General features: G+C 37.9%; 1 protein-coding gene across 11 annotated transcripts; it reads left to right on the forward strand.

The window, feature by feature from the left end:
* LOC105216136 (uncharacterized) lies at nucleotides 1-20,577 on the forward strand. Of its 11 annotated transcripts, none has more exons than XM_054227484.1 (6): nucleotides 1-16; nucleotides 868-1,239; nucleotides 13,828-13,915; nucleotides 15,296-15,633; nucleotides 15,726-16,313; nucleotides 16,386-20,577. In XM_054227484.1, exons 3-6 carry the CDS (start codon nucleotides 13,906-13,908, stop codon nucleotides 16,458-16,460), a joined length of 1,011 nt encoding a protein of 336 aa, XP_054083459.1. In that variant the 5' UTR covers nucleotides 1-16; nucleotides 868-1,239; nucleotides 13,828-13,905; the 3' UTR covers nucleotides 16,461-20,577. The 11 variants fall into 11 exon arrangements, 10 of the variants coding, with proteins under 10 accessions (XP_054083459.1, XP_054083461.1, XP_054083458.1 ...); XM_054227483.1 differs by lacking the exon at nucleotides 1-16 and adding an exon at nucleotides 48-627; XR_003752634.2 differs by lacking the exons at nucleotides 1-16; nucleotides 868-1,239 and adding an exon at nucleotides 11,050-13,209 and having other exon boundaries at nucleotides 16,386-16,576; nucleotides 19,069-20,577.
* Nucleotides 20,578-20,877: the final 300 nt, after the last annotated feature.

The following is a 20,877-nucleotide window of genomic DNA, read 5'->3' on the forward strand; positions in this document are numbered from 1 at the left end:
CCGCTGCTAGTCATCGGTAAATATACAAAAAGCCAGCCAATATGTACTTTTACGTGCTAGTAGTAGTAGGACAGTGTCCGTCCGCAGTACTACTACTATTAGCAATACACGTACTACTACTGTGGCAATATATAATTGCTACTAGCGCAGCGCGTTGCTTGTTGACTTGTCCCACTATTTGTCTACCACCCGCGCGCGTTACGAAACTGGAAAATTAGAAACAATAAAACAATAATAAGAGAAAAATAACAGTCAAAATTTCAACGACAGTTAGTCTGCAGCAACGTCGTCGAAAAACAAGTATTCCGGCAGTAGTCTCGCTGCCTATTCGTGGGCATTTATGTACTTAAACTCGGCCCGTAGGCGTTAAAGCAACACACACACAGTGCGCTTGAGTGTTTAGTCCCCCCAAATAGCATGATGTGTAAAACAATTGAGTAATGTATTTACGAGTGTACGCTCGCATGTGTGTGTGTGTGTTCAAACGAAAAGCGATAGTAGTGAGCGCGGCTCCTAGTGAAACCAGAAAGTAGTCAAACCACCAAAAGTTCGAGTAGCCGACAGCAGCAGCAGCAGCGCTACGATTCACTGAATGCTGTTGTGGAAGAGGAACAAATAAAACTAAAAGTAACACAGAAAAAAATCCAAAAATCCAAACAAGAATTACTACAACCGCAGCGCGGCAGTGAAGGCGGCAGCAATATAACCAACAACAATAGCAACAAATTTACGAGTAGTAAGCGTAGTAGTAGCGACAATCACTCGAGCCACAGCAGCCGCGACACCAAAGCGCTAGTACTGTTGCGGCTGTTGTTGAAGGCGGAAGAAGAGCGTGGTATCAATACAGAATTGGTGATGTTTTTTTAGTGAACCGTGTGAGACGCGTCAAAGCGTTGTGTATAGAACGCGCATAGTAAAGTAAAAAAATTTAAAGCTTAAGGCGCAAAGGAAGTGCAATAAAATAGCAGTAAAAATAAAAATAAAATAATATTGCAGTGGCAAGTAAGCGCAATAGAAACGATAAACGCTAGCGTTGACCAAAAAAAAATTAAGCGCGTTGGCAGCGCGGTATATGGTAAGCAAACGTTGTTAGCAAGGAAAACAAAAAGGAAAAATAAAACTAAAAAGACAATAGTATTAAAATACAACAAAAACAATAAAAAAATAGTGAGCGCCAACGCTTTTGTGTAGCGTTAACGTCGATCGCCGCGCTGGAGCAGCGCGCACAGCCAGCAGCGGGTAAGTACAAGTTTAAATCATGTAACGCTGTTGTAAAAGATGACGCGCTGCGGCTCGCTAGGTTATATGACTTGCAGGCGGTACGCGCGTTGTCAGTTTATGTTTATTGCCGCTTACTATATTTTATTTATTTTGGAGCGTTACGTTTTCGGCAGCATCCACCATCTAAGCGCGTCAAGTTTTTTGTGTGCCCATATTTTTTTATATACATACACATGTATATGCGCCTAGGTTTAACACTTTTCTGTTGTAAATATTCGTGGCTGTAGGTTTTAGGCACGCGCCGTGCACAACCAAATGAAGAAAGCGCTAGAAAAATAGCTTAAACTGACGCGGCAGGTCAGCGCTGTTGCTTAGACTTGTTTTATTTGCATAGAAAATGCTAGCGCATATATATTATACTAAGTACTTGCTGGTACGCGTACATATTAATACACATTTATTTGAACTTAATATGGTAAATACACGAAATTTATGAAGCAGCGCTCAGCTCCGTAGTATAGCAGTATAGTAAAGCGCACAGCGCCGCGCGCTTGTGGGGGACGAAGTGTGTGTGTGCGCTTTCTTGGCGCTCATCTTTCCATGTACTGTTTGGTTGTGTTGTTTGTTACCTTCATCTACATCTTCCGCTTTACCATTTTCGTCATTTGCTGTCGCTGCTGCTGACAGCGCTGTCGCTGATTGTTCTTATTGTAAATGTGCGCGCTTCATTCCTTATTCTTATTGTACTGTTGTACATATATATTTTTATACATCTTCTATTTGCAAGCGCTTTGCGATTTTCATATACGCTTTGCCTCCTTATTTGTTATTTCATTTCAATCATTTTTTTCACCCTTTTTTGCTGTGTGTGTGAACTGTGCTGCTCTCAACTTGTCAACGTCTTTGCCATTGTTGCCTTTGTCATCATCATCATTATCAACGGCAGCAGCGCGCGTACTTTGGCAAAACGGCTGAGCAATCAAGTGTGTGGGCACGTACGCGTACATAAATATTCATATGCATGGCTATATATTTAGCCATATATGTATATACATTTATAAATTCAAGCAAGTAGTATATGCTTGTTAAATGAAAGAGCGCACACTTCAATGAGCACTTTGGCGATAGTGAAGAGAGCGCGCGTAGGCCTGTCTGCTGTTCCATCGCTCCATTGGGACGTGTAGCGAGTGACGAGTGGGTGGGTGGCTTTGACAGGGCGCTCTCATATTTTGCTCATACGAGTATAAAAGTATATTAGTCACTTGCTCTCAGCAGGCATTTTGGATGACTGTGCTTGCCAGCTTATTCAAGGGAACATTGATAATCTTTTCTATATTTTTAATCATTCTGAAAACTAAAGTTTTATTCGATAGAACTATTTCATGTGAATATAAATAACGCATTTAAATCAGCTTTAAATTGAAATAAGTATGCACGTGGAAACCCTTCCCAAAGTAATTTTCAACCGTATTTAAAGACTTTGAATTTGGTATTCAAATTAAAATACGGTAAATTAAAATTTTTAAACGGGTGGCAACCATGCTCAAACACATATTCTTTTCTAATTATTCTTGAAATTTTATAAATTTTATTCTTCAAGGTCCAGATTCCTTTTAAATCTTAATATTAGAAGCGTGACGGTATTTTGTTGTGTAACGCAATTTCGTTGCAGTCAAGTCATGTTATGATTTTTAAAATGGGCGCGAATTGGGTTTCTGAGCAGCACACTAGAACGAACTATATTAAATTACTAACCTTTTGAGTTTTAATTTCAATTTAAGCATTAACTTAGATAAATATGGCCTCGGTAAACAACAGATTATTGTAGCTATCCATGTCAAAACAGTCCGTAAAAAGACCGTTCTGGCAAAATAGTAAAGAGACTATATTTAATCGATTTGATCCACAGAAAAATTTATCACACCTTCGGTTTTAACATAATGTCTTACAGGTCTAGTCAGATATAAAATCAAAACACCTAAAACCAGATGAGATTGAAGTCTAGATTACTTCAAATAATTCATCAAAAAGTCTTCCAAAATGATAATTAGATCAAATTTATGGTACATACCACTAAATGTAGGCAACGTTTACATGTCTAGATTATTCACTAGTCTAGATTACTTCAAATAATTCATCAAAAAGTCTTCCAAAATGATAATTAGATCAAATTTATGGTACATACCACTAAATGTAGGCAACGTTTACATGTAATTTTTGAAAAACTAACACAAAACGTTGCCTACATTTAGGCTACTACTTAAAAAGGTAGCTGAATAAGAAACATAATATTATTTCGAACAGGAAAAGCTATGTTGAGAATTGAAATAGGAAAAAATATAATAAAATTCTTCACAAAGGAAAACAATATTATATTTCAAATAATATTTATCATAATAGTAAAAAAAATTTGCGCACGTTTCTAATTTTAGAAAAAAGTATTTGTCTATTAAAACACAAATACAAATATTTTTTAAATCCCACAAAATTCAACAAATCTGGCAACACATTTTGAAAAATGGACAGAATATGCAGAATGTTTAAAACGCCAACCAACAAAAATGCATTAATCTACAACCAAACTTCAACATTTTTGAGAGCAGTTAAGGGACATGTACACTCTCCCAGCAACGCGCTCAACACACTCATGTCGCTCGTGTAGCAAGTTCCACCGACAACTCTTTGCGCAACGTCAGCTTCAACAAAATGTGTGACGCCACGCTGCACTCGTAATTCACTTTTACGCGCTACAACAACACAAACACTACTTTTTTTGTTGTAGCTATTGGCATGCATGGACACCATTCATTCGCTTGGTGGAGCAACGCGTGCAGCCATTGTGGCCAAGCGTTAACAGCGCTGAAGAAGACAACAGCAACAAAGCGCCGACACTGTGTGTACTACAGAAAAGTGTCCAATACTATACATATAAGTCATAAAATATATATGTATAGCGCGGCGTCGTATAAATACGCTGCTACCGCCACTGCTCCAAAACTCATGTGGCTGCTTGGCGCTCACTGCTAACGCTACGCTTTTACTCTGTGACCAGCACCGCGCGCCTTACACTCACCGGGCGCCACACCGCACCGCCTTGGCTTGAACGTTTTTCTTTTTGTTCTTGCTCTGCTTTTGCTTGCGCTAGTGGAGCCAAATCGGTTTTTCAGTTTCAATTTCATTTTCGGTTTCAGTTCCCTTTTGCAGCTTCAACAGGACACATCGAGCGCAGGCTAAAGCGCTGCAGTTGTACAACACGAATTACTACTACTACTATTCATTTACTACATAACACAGCCAGCTCTGCCAATATAAAATTTTATTACATACATACATATATAGTATACATAGATATATGTGAAAATTTATATGCTAACGCGGCGCATAAAGTATCTGACATGGAGCGCTGGGGCTGGCTGTGAGTGATTTGTACTGTGATTTTATGTGCGCCTTCGTCGACGCACCGCGTTGGTCTCCACCACCGTCACCAGTGTAGGGTATAACGCGCGTATGCTTGCATGTGTGTGTGCCGCGGCGTAAGTGCAGTGCAATCTTAACTGTCAGTGCGACCAGTCAGTGAAGTGCAGTGAAGTGCAGTGCAGTGTAGTGCGGTGAAGTGCCATAAGTATAGCCATAACTCTAGGACACGACGGCATCCTAGCTGGATTCAGTGCCACAAACGCTTGTAGACGCAACGCTTTGGTAGCGAGCGTTATCACTGGACGACGGCAGCGCCAATGTCAGTATCGCAAGCAGGATAGTGCCATAAACGCAGAGCCGCAGCCTGTATTTTTGACTGCCTGAAGTAGTAGCCGCAGCAGAGGCAAGCGTTTCGTAAATTGCAGTAAGTGTTCCGAGATATATGGTTGGTTCGACAGATTTTAAAGGGTTTCAGTTACAATTTTACCTTAAGGCAACTTCCACAAATTATTTTCTGTTCCCTTAATATTTTTTTTTTCTATTTCGGAATGTGTGTCTTCATGCGCGTTGCGCGGCGCTTAACACATTTCTGTTGGCCGCAGTGCCGCCGCGCTAGGCAATCATGTAAGTCATATAGTATCACGCTCCATATAAACTAAGGCGCACTCTCGTTTATTTAGTGCGTTGTCGCCAATTTATCCGGTGAGCTTCAGCGCGTCGTCTGTGGACAGAAAAAATACATAGTTGTTTGTAGACGAAACGACAGCGGTTATGTCAGCGCGTCAATTTCTTTTGGACCGCCGCGCTGGCCTTCAACGTCTTCATTGTCGTCGTTGTACGCGTCTGCATTCGCGTCATCGCAAGCGTAGTTGCCTCGCGCCTTGCAGTTATGAGTATGCAGAAAAAAGTACGCGAGCGCGTTATAAAAAATCATGTGTAAAGTGTGAAAGGGTAAAAGAGCGTGGCGTGGCAATGTAGGAAGAGAGCGAGAGAGCAGGCGAGTGTGTGTAAATGTATAAATACGTTAGCGGCCAGAAAATGTGCGAAAAATTTGTGCAAAAGTGCAAAAATTTTTACAAAAATAGAAATAAAAAAAGTGAATAATGAAAAATGGCAAGTAAATAATTGCTGCAAATACATATAGGTCGTGTATGTGTCGTGTCTAAATGGTTTGTGGTAATGAAAAATGAAATTAATTTTTAAACATTTCATTTAATAATAAACACGCTAATGTTCTAAATTGAAAGCGAAATCAATAAAAAGTAATTAATAATAATTGTCAGTAATTAGTTCAGTGATTAATTGACTTAAATGAATTGTGAGTATTAATTAAAAGAGCTCAATAATGTTATAAGTTAAAATTTAAATTGAGAGTCTGATTTGTGTGAAAGGAGGAACTCAATGTGAAGCTAACTATACTAACTTTGATTCAAAACAACTGGCGTATGACCTGAAGATTCCTTCTTAAAAATATTAATTTTTAAACTCCAATTCAAAATTTGAATAATTTAAACTAATCAATGACAAATCAATGATTAACTAATCAATGACAAATTGACTAATCAATGAATTTGAAATTAGAAATCGACTAATTCACTACTAATTTCATTTCATTGAATTTGAAATTAGAAATTAGAAATCGACTAATTCACCACTAATTTCATGACACATAAAATTAAAGATTAATTGAGTGATTAGTCGCATTATCGTGATTAATTAATTAACGATTAATTGGAGATTAGTTCAAGAGGGCTCAACTACTAACAATTTAGCGACAAAAAGCTTGTGTAATCTATTATAATTATAGTTTTACTTAGCAATACAATATTGCCTTCTTAAATCCCACGTAATTAATTAATTTTTCCACTTACTTTACTTTAAGAATGTTATTTAGTTGCAGGAAGTAACTTCATTATGAATAATCAGTTGTTACAGGAATTATTCAGAATTTTAGTCAATAGATTATTTTGACTACAATTGATTAATCGATTAAAATGGACTTAAAATATTTGTATCTTATTTTACTGACTACTATGTAATTAAAGGATAAATTATATAACCAATAACTGACTGAATTAATTCCGATAGTTTGTTTAGCCTTTGGAAGTTGAAAAATTTTTAGTTTAATTTAACAGTTATAAATGTGACGTTGAATATATTTGTTTATTGATTAATATCTCATCCTTTTAATCATTCACTGCAGTCATTGTAGAGAATACTAATGCAATAATCTTCACAACTAAAATATGGTTTCGATTGACCGCAGAAAACAGAAAGTCAGGCAAATAAATGGATATAAACTCTTAAGCTGCCGCAATTAATAAATCACCCATTAATTAGGGGATTAAGACTTAATTCAATTGTATAACTAATCTCACAATTAACGTATTAAGTCTTTAAAAAATTGTTTGATGACTAATTCAATTATAAACTGGTAGAAATGAACTAAAATGCACATAATCTAAACTATTACGTGTGAAACAAACAGCAAGTTAACTAAGTGCCCAAACTTGTTCCCTCTTATCTTGTGAATGAATCACTTATCGACTTTTAAACCGACAGCTTGTTGCAATGAAATTTTTTAACCAAATACAGGTGGTAAGCGAGTGCATTTTCTGAATGACTGAGTGACAGCCAGCGCATGATATACGCACTGCCGCAAAATGACTGTGTGTAAAGTGATTAAAGTGCATAGCACTACATATACGGCCAACTAGTTATACACTAGTCAGCGAAAAATGGTGCGTGTGTGAGCGCAGCAAATATAATAGTTAGTTAGGCGACCAGCCTATAGCTAGTGTGCTAAAATTAGATATATGGTACCATAGAGAAATTCAAAAGAAACAAATGCAATAACAAATACACATACTATACACAAAGTGCAGCCGAGTGCCGCAGAACAACACATTTCTTTCATTACCTAGACACTTCCAGTGCATTGTTGCTGTACGCGCGCTCTTCTTCTTATTGGAATATGGTAGTGTTGTATGTGGCGCTTTGTACTATGCGCTCCGCAAACGCCGCCGCCACCGCCGCACTCAAATATTTGCACAAGCCACAACATATGAATGGCGCAAGAAGTATACGATGATTGTCGTGCGCGTCGTGGACAACGTCTAAGCAGCACAAGTGCACTTTTTCTGTTGCAAATATTAGCAAAAGTGAATCAATAGATACAGAACGCACTGGGCAAAAGCAAGACGTTGCAATGAAGACGCTGCGCAGTGACGCGCTTGTGAAGCGACGAAACGCAGACTTGCATGTAGACAGACAATAAGGCAACTAAGGTGAAAAGTTGCACACTGCGAGCAAAAAGTAGCAAGTCAGCGGCGCTAAACGTAGACTAGTTGTTGGACAAACTGTAATTGTGATTGAGTGCAATGCAAGCAGGCGGCGGCAGAGTTTGAGACCAAGCGCTTGCATTGGTAAAAGGTATGCGTACCATGTCTTTATATCTGCAAGCGGACAATTTACTTTGAAAAGTGAAAAAATATAAGCAGCGCGTTGTAGAAAATCAACGTATAGTGAAAAAGTGTTAATTAAATCAACGCGGCGCGTTAAAATTCTTAACGAAATATAAGTATTTTGCAGCAGCTACTTACGCGCTTACTACGCGCAAAACTTTTACGCCCAACAGCACTTACTATTGCGTGCGTAACGCGCGCTTGCCGCTACATACGCACGCGAGCGTACCCATACCGCGCACACTAATTGTGACATCAACGCCGAAGTGTACGCATATCAATGATTTTTCTGCTTTTGCATTGTGTTTGTTTTTGTATTTACGTTTTTATTGCTATATTTGGTGTAGCGTAAGGTCCTGCGTATTACGCGCTGCATAAAAGTCACACACATACACTCCCGTTGAACTTTGTTTGCCTACGCATGTTGCACGCCTCATCATAAAAGCGAAAACAAATACACGCAATGGAAACGAAACAAAAATTTCACTACCAAACAAGCAAAAATAACAATAGAACAAGCAGTCATGCTTCGGCTTTAAACGACTAAAATGCGCGTTGTGTATACAACTCTTCCGTAATACGAACGCGTGAAGCAAGCTTTTATTACTACTACATACGCCTGGAGCGCTTCACAGCGCGACACTTGTACGCACGAACTGTCAAACGTTGAGTTGTTAAATTTGACAAACGCTTGTTCAGTTGTCACTCTTTGGTGAGCGCTTGCGTCAGCTCGCCTCACCGCAAGGCTGTATGTCAGTCGCAACGCGTCTGCCTGACAGTCGGCGCGTCAGTTCAAAGTCTGCTTTGTCAAGTCTACACAATTTTTGCACACTTCAAACAGCACATACAGAAATGCACTCGAAGCGGAAACTTACAAAGAGCACGCGCGCGCAACATCAATGCCTGGCCGTAAGCAACAAATTCCGCCTGCCTGCTGCTACCTGTACCACACCGCCTCCCACATATTGCGCCTGCCCTCAAACTTTTCCCGTTTGTTGGCTACGCTTTCCCTGTAAACGGTTGTCGCCATCGTATTTCGTTTGCCACTCGTCCACTCGTCCTCGTCACCCAAAGCTCTAGCGCGTATTGTGCACCCTCCGGAAAATGCCCACCTACGCACAACGAGACAAGCCGATTAGTTACGAAGTTCGTTCGTTTTTACACCTTGGCGCGCGTAATTACAGCCTTCTGGCCACTCTCGCACGTTTGCTGGTATGTACTCGTATATTCTCGGCGTTGCGAGTAAGTTGTTGTACGTTACAACAAAAGCCGCCTACACACGCGTACCGTACAAATAGTACTCGTACACCTAAGTGGCTATTGCTTTTACAAGTCTAGGTGCTGTATCGTACTCGTAGTACATACGTTTACTCGTAGGACACGTACTTATACACGCTGGCGAGTGTGTACTCCACAAGCGTACTCGTAATTCCGAGCTTACGTATATACTATACGTTTATCTATATATTTAAATTGGCTGGTTTGTTTGTGTGTAGATTGTATGGTTGAATGTGGTGACTGACAGGGGTTCTTAAATAATTATCACAGGTTATTAAAGTCCTTTTTTACAATTTCCACTTTAAATATTCATCACTTCTTATATAAAAGAAATCAGTTAAATATTCTTGATTATTGCAGAGCAAAAGAGGGAAAGCCAGGTTACTAGTCAGATAATGAATCTCTCCAAGAACAGACCAGTGTGAACTGTATACAGGGTACTAGTTCGTTCTAATCTGTATAGAGCCAAAGTATAGGAATAGTACGAAGAATACTGATCTTTGACGGACTTTCCCTCCAGCAGAAGTAGCTAAATTTCTTCAGAAGTGATTCTTTAGGATAAATAGGGATTGGCTTTAGACTTTTGCGGTATACTAAGTACAAAATTCTCTGAGTCCTGATTGTAATGCCATTGTTTAGGCATCTTTATTATTTTATAAAGACCGAGTCTCCCCTTGACCTCGATTCGAGACTCGGGAAGCTCTTTCTGAGGAATTTATCTCCTATAGCATTTAAACCTTCCTGTAAAGCAAGACGCTATAAACAAGTCCGTCGACCCACTGAACTTTTATGAAATGATTATTTTAAAGAGATTTTCATTTACTCCGACCCTTGAGCGGAAGTATTCCAATTTACCCAATAGATGACGCAGTGAAGTAATATTCATGGAAATCAAGATTGAATGGCCTTAGTTTATTTTGCAAAACAATTAGCTAAATAGAATAATGGTCTCACTCTTCCAGAAACTTTACTTTATTATATATGAGATGTGTTACCTCTCTCTCTAGTTAGTACCCGCTTATAGCGCTCTTCATGGGCCCTATGGTAGCTATTCATCGACCTTATGGACTATGCTCTATTAACAGCTTCATTAGAGGCCTCCGTTGGAACCACTTAAAATACCTCTCATGTAAATAGTATTCTCAGCGATACTCGGACTCGTTATTATCTTTGATCTAAACATATAGCAGAATTACGGTACAGTAAGTTCGGCCTTAGATCAGATATCCGAACAATTTTTATAAAATATTTTTTATTTTTATTCGAAATTTCTAGTTTCATTATTTTAAGAACGCTTCCAATATGGGTTTAAACATTAATTTTAAACAAGCTTCGATAGATTTTAAGGACATTGAAGATGGGCTTAACTAGATTTGGGTAAAAGTGTTACAGAAAAAATGTTCTAAAAACACAAGAATTAAGAAAAACCAAAAATAAATATCCCAAAATTATCCTAAACAGCTCCTCTACCCCCTTCTTAAAACTTCGCACCCCACCACAACTCCAAAGTGCTGAATGGCCATTGTGACCATGCACAACACTTTCGATAATCGATTACCAAAGCATTGTACATACTTCCGGCATTAATGGCTACGCTTGCAAAAACAATCGCTAATCGACGGTGCTGCGCTGCTACGCGAACCTCTACATACATACAAATACATATGTATAATTTTGTTTTTGTGTTTTTCTTACGTTTTTCGCTTTGCTTTGCAAACTTTGAATTGAGCGCCGCAAGACGAAAACAAAATTACATTGACGCATTTCCAGTCTGTTTCCATTCTGTTTTGTTTTCGATGAATTAAAAGCGTAAACCCGGCGCAACACCGACCCGTTAGAAGGCCAACGAGCGAGCGTGTGAGCTGCAACCCGCAACACGTCAAGCGCAAGCATAGCGTGACGTGAGGCGTGAGACACGACAGACAGCAGGCTGGTTGAAACGCTTCAAGTAGCGCGCATGCGTTGGGAGAGCGCGCGCAAGTGAGCGTGAGTGAAGAGTGAGCGTACGCGCCGCTATAGATAGCAGATAGATGCGCGCCGAAGGACCCTTACGTAGAGTTTACGTTACGTTTTTTACTATGTAGGCGTATGTGCGAACGACAGTGGCGGCCATGAGCGTGAATGTCTGCTCGTCTGCCGACGAAGGTGTGCTAGCGCGGGTGGTTGTTTTCGTTGTATTGGTGCGCGCGTATGTGTGTGTGCATTGTATAGTACGCGCGCGCGCGCCTATAAATCGGCAACGTTTCGCTACCATAGACACATAAACGTAGCAAAAATACACACACACACACACATACCTTCATACTCAGACGGGATGCTTGCTGGCTTGCATGCGAGCGCCGCGTTGCATAGTTTTTCCAATTAGTTTGAGAAAGGTGCTTGCCGGCGACAGGCGTTAAGGCAAAGGCGTGCGTGCGTGTTTGTTGATATCTGTTGTATATGTGTGTGCATTGAGTTAAGTGTCTACTGGTTATGCTATTTATACATATACCAGACGACGACGGGCATGAAAAATAAATTTAACATTTTTTGCGAAAACAACAACAATAACTATTTTGTGAAAAAGCGGTAGCTAATGCGGGCGCTACCGTCGCTGCCGCGTCAATTGTAATTTGTGTGCACTCATGTAAAAGAGTACAATAAATTTCGGTGAAAAATATATTTGAAGTGAAAATTTAGTGCTTTTGCTATACTCCAACAACAACAACGTGAAAAAATCGCCCGTTAAATTTGCATGTGTATATTTATTTTATTGGCTTCCGCGTTGCAAAAAGAAACGCACTTGAGAAATGCGTTTGGTAGGAATCGTCGTTAGTCGCCTGTCGTTGTCGTGCACGTCGTAGAAATAAAATCGATATTTCCTTGCTGTATCTTACGGCGAAAGGTGCGCGCAGCAGCAGCGACGACGACAAGCGCTGCAGACGCGGCGTTGGCAGCGACGCGCTAAGGTTCCCTACCGCTCCACACACACATGCAAATAACAACAATTAAGCGTATAACGGTATAAGCAACGTCAAAACGCTGGCGCTAACGACACGCTGCCGGCGCTAACGCTAGCGCCTACGTTGGTGCTGTTGATTGTACATTTACAACAACTACAAAGCTGTATATGCAACACCAACTAGCAATATTTCTGCCACAATGGCGTTGCCGAAGACGACGTCGTTCTTGACTGCTGCGCATTCGTCGTTGTTGACGCGTCCGTGTCTCGTTGCTTCGTGCCGCTCGGCTATAAACACAATCACGACCAATACTAGCAACAACACAACATCACCAACGACTACAACAAGTAATACTACAGCTACTACTACTATGCTAGCATATAGTACATGCGCACCGTTGTTATTGTTGTTGTTGTATTTATCATTATTGTTGCCATCGTCTGCCGTAAAAAATATAAACGTGACTCGTGCGACATTGATGTTGGCGACGCCAACAGCAGCAGCAGCGGCGGCGGCATTTTGAACAGCGGCAGCCTACATACATGTGTGTATGAAAAGTCTCATAAAGCTAGCGAGCCAGTTAGCGGTCAGCGGATAGTGTGTGCGCGTTCAAAAAAAGAAGCAAAAACAAAAAAAAAAACTAAATAGAGTGCGGTTCAGCAAGCAGCGTTTAAAGCGCTTAATTTAATAAAAAAAAAGTTTAACGCGGCGCTTAGCTTAAAGCCGCAACGCGTTAGCGCCTCGTACGCGCCGCAGCAGTCATCATACGCAAAAAAATAGAAAAACACTGAGTTTGTATTGTGTTAAAAATAATAATGATAAAGTTTGTTAGGCAAAAGAGTCGCGAGCATTCAGTTAAAGCATCAAAAAGTTTTTTCAAGAAAAAGGTGAGCGGCCGCCGCACTCTGGCAAGCGGATTTAGCCAGCGAAAAAGTGCTCATACACACACACACCTCAACACATATACACCCATAAAGATGTAGGCGCGCGCCCCCATCCCCACCCTCACATACACACACACCCGCGCACTAACAAGTAAGCGCTATTATCGTTGTTGTCGTAGTCGTGAACGCCGTGCAACCGTCGCCGTTTTCCGTCTCTGCTTATTTGCTTTCTTTTATCTTTTCCTCGCCAATTTTTGCGACTTATTTTTTCGTCTTTATAGTTTTTGCGGCGCTTTTCTCTTTTCTTCATCTTTTTTCTTTATTTCCCCTTCTGCTTCTTCTTCGTCTTCTTATTTAGGGATTGAAATTGTTTTGCGAACGCATCCCTGTCGCTAAAAGTCCGGAAATTCCGTCGCGCACCAATACAATTATAATTGTTAGTTAAGAAAAAAGTAGACGAAACAAAAACAAAAGCAACAACGAAAAAATACAAAATTATACTTGTCAGTGTGTGCGTCTGTGTGCTCTTACAATTTATGTATACTACATGATTTATGTAAATGTAGGTGTATATGTATTGCAAAATCTAACTGTATGTGTTTGTGTTTGTATTGTTTTCAGGGCGAGTCGAATGATTCCGGTACCGAATCTGATGGTGACGTCCTAGATGTTGACAAGCATCACCCTTTAGACTTGGACATGGAAACCAGTGAGTTTTGAAAGACATTTCTTGAGAATTATGAAATGGAATAGTGAAAATTGTATACGTGAGCTCGTGAAGAAGTGGTAACGACGAAGAAAACATAGTAATTGGTTGAAGAGACAGTGTCTGAAGTTTTAAAAACTATGTTAGGTTAGGTTCGGTGAATGGGAAGTATAATGCTCTAAAGCTTCTTCCCTGATAACGCTAATAAGAAAATACGAAAAGGAAGTCAGGGTTCTAATTTCAAAAAGAAGCCGATATGACCTTGACCTTTAACCCATACTAACGATGTTTAAATTATCGGTTATCGGTTATCAGCGGTTTTGAGTTTGACAGAAGCCTTTCATGGACTACCTTTTCTCTCAACTAAGAAAGAGCAAATGTTGTATCAACATTCAATTTTCTAAACAAATAGCTATATTCCTGAACAGTGGTCCCATGATTTCCTTTCCACTGCATTTTTTCACCGATGAGGGCTCAAGAGCAGTGCTTTTAGTTTCTTGCCAACCTCATTTCTTTTCAGTTCCATATAGAATGCGATTGAACAAAGGTTAGCAAACACTTATAACCATCTAAGATGGAGAAAAAATATTAAGTACCACGACTAAATCTGAAAAAACAAATTTCAGATAGGGTCATAGTAAATTGTTCCAAGAGAAAGTTGATAAGGTAATCAATGATCCAAAGATGGCGAAACTCTACTTAAAAAGCCTAAGACAAAGCCAACAGAATAATAAATTATATGCGGTCCGAGACTTCAGATACATAAATTACACTGCATCGAAGTCGCTCAGGTTGTCTCGGGATATACCGCTGAGGTATCGTGAACTATCCATCAAGAGTTGATAGACCTCTAATAAGTTAAATACTCAATAAATCTAAAAGAATTTGAAAATAATTACATGACAGGTGATCTTGCCACAATTCTGTGGTTATTCTTGACGTAAAAGTAATCTTCCACAGGTCTTATAGCAACCCTCTAACACTATCAAGCTTAGAACAAAGTCAAACAAATCTGATCGGTTAACCAACAACGATCTCCAGGTCCCCGCAGTATTTCTAAGAGATAGGCGTTATCTACCATAAAGCTACTCTTTATACTTAAGTGAAATTAAATGATAAGTTTCCAGTTCCTGCTGGCAAGAGGGTCCCCAAAACTGAACTTAGATCTCTCTCTCAAAACATCATTCCGAAGCAGGGGCCTAACTCTCATACTACTAAAGTTTCGAATAAAATAACTAAATTATTGAAGAAAATTTACTTTATTATGAGTTTAGAACCTATTTCTCACGAACTCGCGTTCTCACAATGAATTACTCAATGACGACTTGAAAAATAATGCATAAACACATAATATGTAACCACATTTCTCTACTCTCTCTTTAGGCTTAAGCTCCTGCGCCGATGTGAATTCGCCAACAACAGACACCGCCTGCTCTTCGTCAGCGTCTTCTGCGATGATGTGTCAATCCCACCTTTTATACGATCAACACAGCTCCGAAGAGGAACTGGAAGTGATCAATGGCCCATCATCGGTAGCGGCCGCCGAAGCGGCATCCAATGTATTGGTGGTGCGCGGCACCACCTCATCACTCATATCGGAGCGTGGCTCGTCGTCGTTGGAGCCCGAAGAGCTATTCGGCGAAGCATCGACATCGAAACGTTCCAGCTCAACATTGGTTGAGAATCGCAAAAGATCTCTGGCGCATAGCTCCGATGATGACGTAAGCATGCAATTGAATTGAAATTGAGAATATTTATTGCCGAAATGGTTACTAACTAACTGTTTTTGTGTTTTGTGATTTTGCGCGTTTAGCAGCTGAGAAACTTCTTGGAACCAGTATTGACACCAGTGAATTTTCGCACGTCACCACCATTGGAAGCTTTCAAGCCAAACCGCAGCCACAAATATCGCTCCACAACGCCACTGATACTATCGGAGGCGCGTTGCGGCATCGAAAATATTAAATTATGTGATAATAGTGTTAATGACGAGAATGGAGAGGCTGCTGCTGGCGGTGCGTCGTCATGTGCGGCGTCTGCTGCATCTAGTGGCAATGCCGCACAAGTCGCTGGCGGCAATGGTGGTGGTGGCAGCGGCAACGGTAGTGATCAGAGTTCAACGAGTGTGATTAAGGTGTGCGCGTCATCGCTGAAGATGAGCAACAGCAGCCATCATATCTATCAGCCGCAACCCAAATATAATTTCCACTATAATAGTTCGCGCAGTAGTCCCGCATCAACGACCGGTCTCGATGCGATGGAGGTGCGCTCGGTTAGTCCACCGGCGAAACTCTTCCATTCGGCTAGATCACCACATCGCCGACCGATACGCACACAACACGCCACACAGAGGCTACAGCGACCACATCGGCCGTGTTTAGATTTTGATAAAATGCAGCAAGTAAGTCTCTAATGCAGCGCCAAATCAAAGACTTTTTACTTCTCACTAATTACAAGTAAATGTACCTAAAAGCTCGCATTACCCATAAACGAAAACCATGAACAAAAACAAAGAAACGAAGCGAAGAACACACGAATGGTAGAATGATGATTATTGAGAGAGAGAGGAGAGAGAAGGCCACAAAGAGAGGGATATAATAAAAAATTTCGCTTTGAAAGTGAGCATGCTTTCGTTGAAAATAAAAGTTTATGGCGGTTTTGATGGTAAATATGTATGTAGGTTTTGTACAGCAAAAACAAAAATAAAAAACAAATATACCGCAAATTAATTTTATGTTAAAGAAAGAACCAAAAACAAAAAAACAAAAAAGAAAGCGAGAAATGAGCGCAAAAAGTCAATAACAATGAAAGCTCAATAAGAATGAAAGTTCAGTTGTGGCCATGTGAAAGCTCGCAGTTTTTTAAAGCTTCAGCAAAGCACAATATTTGACAGCGAAATAAACAAACTGAAAGTAAGCCCCAAAAGCAAAAACAATAACTAAATTACAACAGCAACAATAGCCCTAACTTATACAAAGCCCCATAAATTACCGTAAAGAACAGACTTTTAGAAACATAAAATCAAAACCAACAACACTTTAAATAAACATTTACTTATATGTATTCGAAATTGTTCTTTGTAAGTTCGAAAATTGTGGTCCCAGTTTTTTCGTTTATAGATTTTAGTATAACGTTATGTTTTATTGCATTTTCTGTCGAAACATTATTATGTATTATGTACAAGTGTTACAAGTCTGTCAATAACATCACTCCATTACTTCGAACCAATTTGTTCGAAAATATGATCTCGATACTTTTTTTAGCAGGGTTGCCAAATTGCATATATTTAAATTTAAAGACGATTTTACTTGAGATTTGTCGAGGGGAACTTAGAGTCTATAGGTTATAGAAACAATTTATAATAAAGAGTTCCCATTTCTGCAATGGAAGCATTTCAGTCTCAAAACATTATAAAATCCCTTACAAAGGAACTTAAAGCAGGACGCTAGACCACTTTTGATATACAGTGACAATATTAGTCCCGATTCAATAATCCTATGTTGTTAATATCTGACTTTATGACAAATTATCCTAAAATGATCCCAAAATAACTACGGATATGCCTTGATTTTTCGGTTTTCATGTGGATTTCTTGAGGAACGATCAAATATCAAACATTTTTTATTTATAGTGACTAATTATAGAGAACGGTGTAATCATACAGAATTTCAAACCTTTTCTGCAGTTAACTTATATTTCTTACTAAGTTCTTATATCAACATTCTATTCCAAGTCTAATATTCATTATTTCTATTTGGTCAAGCATTAGTTTAACTAGGACCAACTTAAAGATAAAGACTCTTCTTTAAGCTACAAAATTCATAGAATTAGTCATGATATGACATTTAAAGAGATAATTGTACTCGTAGAACCGTCGGTTGAGAATTGCATACATTTTAATGTATTGAATGAAACAATGTTCCGAAAGGGTATAGCGCCTAAAACTGTGCATAGGGAAGAGCTTTTTGTTTACTTACGGAAAATTTAGTTATACGCCTCAGTTATGCTTATCTTGGATCATAGCAAGGAGAAGATCATGAATATGGATAATAGAATCTGTAGCGCAGCACTAATTTTTGTAGGCGTAACTTTCTATATAAAGGTTTCAGAGAGACATATCACAGAGACTTAGAGGACAGATACTAAATTAAAATTATATATATTACCGAAAATATGCAAATAGCCATGTTTTATCGATGCATGGTTGTATACTAGTATAGACAAGCTCTCTTATGAAAAGGCGAACAAAATAATACTAGGTAATGCAACTCGGTTATTTTCTCAAAGCGCGAAGGGAAGAGTGATTAAGTTTTAGAGGTTAGATGCTTAGATAGATACCACTGATGTTAAATACTATCATCAAAGATTTTTAATACGAGTTGTGGATTATTTTATCACTCGATTAGAATATGGCTTATATTAGAACTGAAATTGTGCTTCTGGCAACCTTGCAAACGATTTTTAAGTCATTTAAGAAATTTTCGATAATTCCAATTGAAGAAAAAATAAATATATCTTGCACTTGAAGAAAAGACAGCAGTTTTTATAAAATTATAGCAACTTAAAATTTTGATCTCGTTTATGTTTATAGTCTTTAAATAAGAGTTTACGTTTTTACTGCTTTTTTAATGTTCTATATCCTAAGTAAAAGCCACAAATGCATTAAGCCGTAAAGAATTTGTTGTAGAAAAGCATTTTATTCAAATAATTTAGTATTTCCGTATGCAGACAAACGAAAAAATGAACAATAAATTATATTAAAAGGCAAGAAACGACAGCACAACAACAATAAAAACACTCATAACTAATAAAACTCTACAACAACAAATAAAGCAAAAATAGAAAACCAAAAGACAGCGAAAACAATAAACATAAAACCTAACAGAGGAAACCGAAAAAACAACAACAACAACGCATACAACTAAAAAAAGAAGAAACAAAAATAAAAATAAAAACAGCAGGCAAAATATTATAAAATAAAAGCAGTGGGCGCATGCGCACACACGCTGCATATTAAATCAAATCAAATACAACTAAAATATATTAAAAAACAAAAACAAAAAACAAATATAATAACTACAACAACAATACAAAAAACATTATACATACATACATAGAAACAATAAAAAAAATTTTGAAATACATTTTTGTAATAGGTGAGATAAAGTATACATACATATGAAGAGGTGGATGACAAGGAGGAGGCGAAGAAAAAGCCACAAAGTGGGTGAAAAAGGCATACACAGAAAGGACGTGCAATTATAAAGAAAAGCGAAAGCAACTGGAGCTGTTGGAGTGGGTGCGAGAAAGAGAAAAGTAGAGAGCAAGAACGAGAGAGTATGAAAGACACAACAACGCCAGTTGGAGAGGCCCCCGCCCCGGTAAAATTGTTTAAAATATAAAAAATATATACATACATACAAACAAACAAATAGCAGATGAAGCGTACATATTTTTTCACCATTTTAAATTACAACAAAAGCAGCAACAACAACAAAAAAAACAAAACAAACAATATTAATTACAAACTTAAGCAAATTCATGTAAAGAACAGTGTGAAGACATACATAATTGGAAATAGTAATAATTAAGTAAGAAGCAGAAAATGGTAAAGTGGAAAATGCAAAAATACAAACAAAAAAATAAAGCGGAAATAGAGAAAGAAAGTATACAAAAAATAAAAACAAAACAAAAAACAAGAAACAGTTAATTAAAAGGGCGAAGGAAAACAGAAAAAACAATTAAGGCAAATGGGGACTTTATATTAGAATAAAAGTAAAAAATACAAAAAACAAATAAAAATAAAAACAACAACAAAAAACAAAAACAATTTGTAAATATTGTATTTGTGCAGTAAAAAAAAATAATAGAAATAAAAATAGCATACCGAAAAATAATAACAAAAAAATCAGCAGAAAAAATACAGAAAACAACAATAAAAATGTAAGAAAACTAGTGAAAGAAGAAATAGACATACAAACAAGCAACTCAAAACGAAAAGTAAAATAAAAAGCTGAAGAGAGAAATACAACAAAGCAAAAAGAAATTTAAAAAATAATACAAAAAATTCAAAAATGAAAAAACAACAACAACAAAACTGCAGTTATATATACACAAAAACAAAACAATAACAATTTAGTAACGAAACTCAATGTATTTTAAATAAATGGCATACAAAGAATGAATGGCAATTGTCTTACAACGTCTAATAGCGTAGTAATATGTATGTAATAGTATGAGTAAGGGACAGAGAACAAGAGCAAAAGCAAAAGCAAAAAAAGCAAAAACATACAACAAACAACAAATGAAAGCAGCGAAATAAATTACAAATATTTATAAAAAAAAAACAAGAAAAAATCAGAACAGCAAACAGGTGAGCAAAAATAAATAAAATAACAATTGCTACAAAAACAACAACAAGCAAAAAATTACAAAAAAATATTACAACAAAAAAAAAATAATGCAAAAACAACAACAATAAAAAGGCCCACTAGGACTTTGTACAATTTTATACAGTAAACGAACCTAAGAAAATTTGCAGCCAGAAAAATAGACTAGCATCTCAAGACAGCGAAAACAGCCCACATACGAAAAATTGTCATAAACACACACACAAGCACACACGCAATCATATACGCAAATTGCTATGGACCAACAACAAATACTTGAAATAATTTTTTCTCAGCATAAAAAGTCGCGAAAAATAGCAGTAAAAATATATAGACAGCAAAGAAATCCTATTAGTTTAGTAAATATGCAGGCATTTAACAATAACAGAAATAATAAAAAACAAAGCAGCGAACCAAAAAAACAACTATACTGAAAACGCCAATTTAATAGAAATATAGCGATTTAATAGGTAAATACAACTCTGTTGTGCTAATTAGTGCTAACAATATTAATAAAATAATTTTTTTTAATTAATTTAAAAATATTCAAAACATTTTTTAAAGCATTTATGTACA

The sequence above is a fragment of the Zeugodacus cucurbitae genome, chromosome 3, assembly GCF_028554725.1.
Source record: "Zeugodacus cucurbitae isolate PBARC_wt_2022May chromosome 3, idZeuCucr1.2, whole genome shotgun sequence".
NCBI lineage: Eukaryota > Metazoa > Arthropoda > Insecta > Diptera > Tephritidae > Zeugodacus > Zeugodacus cucurbitae.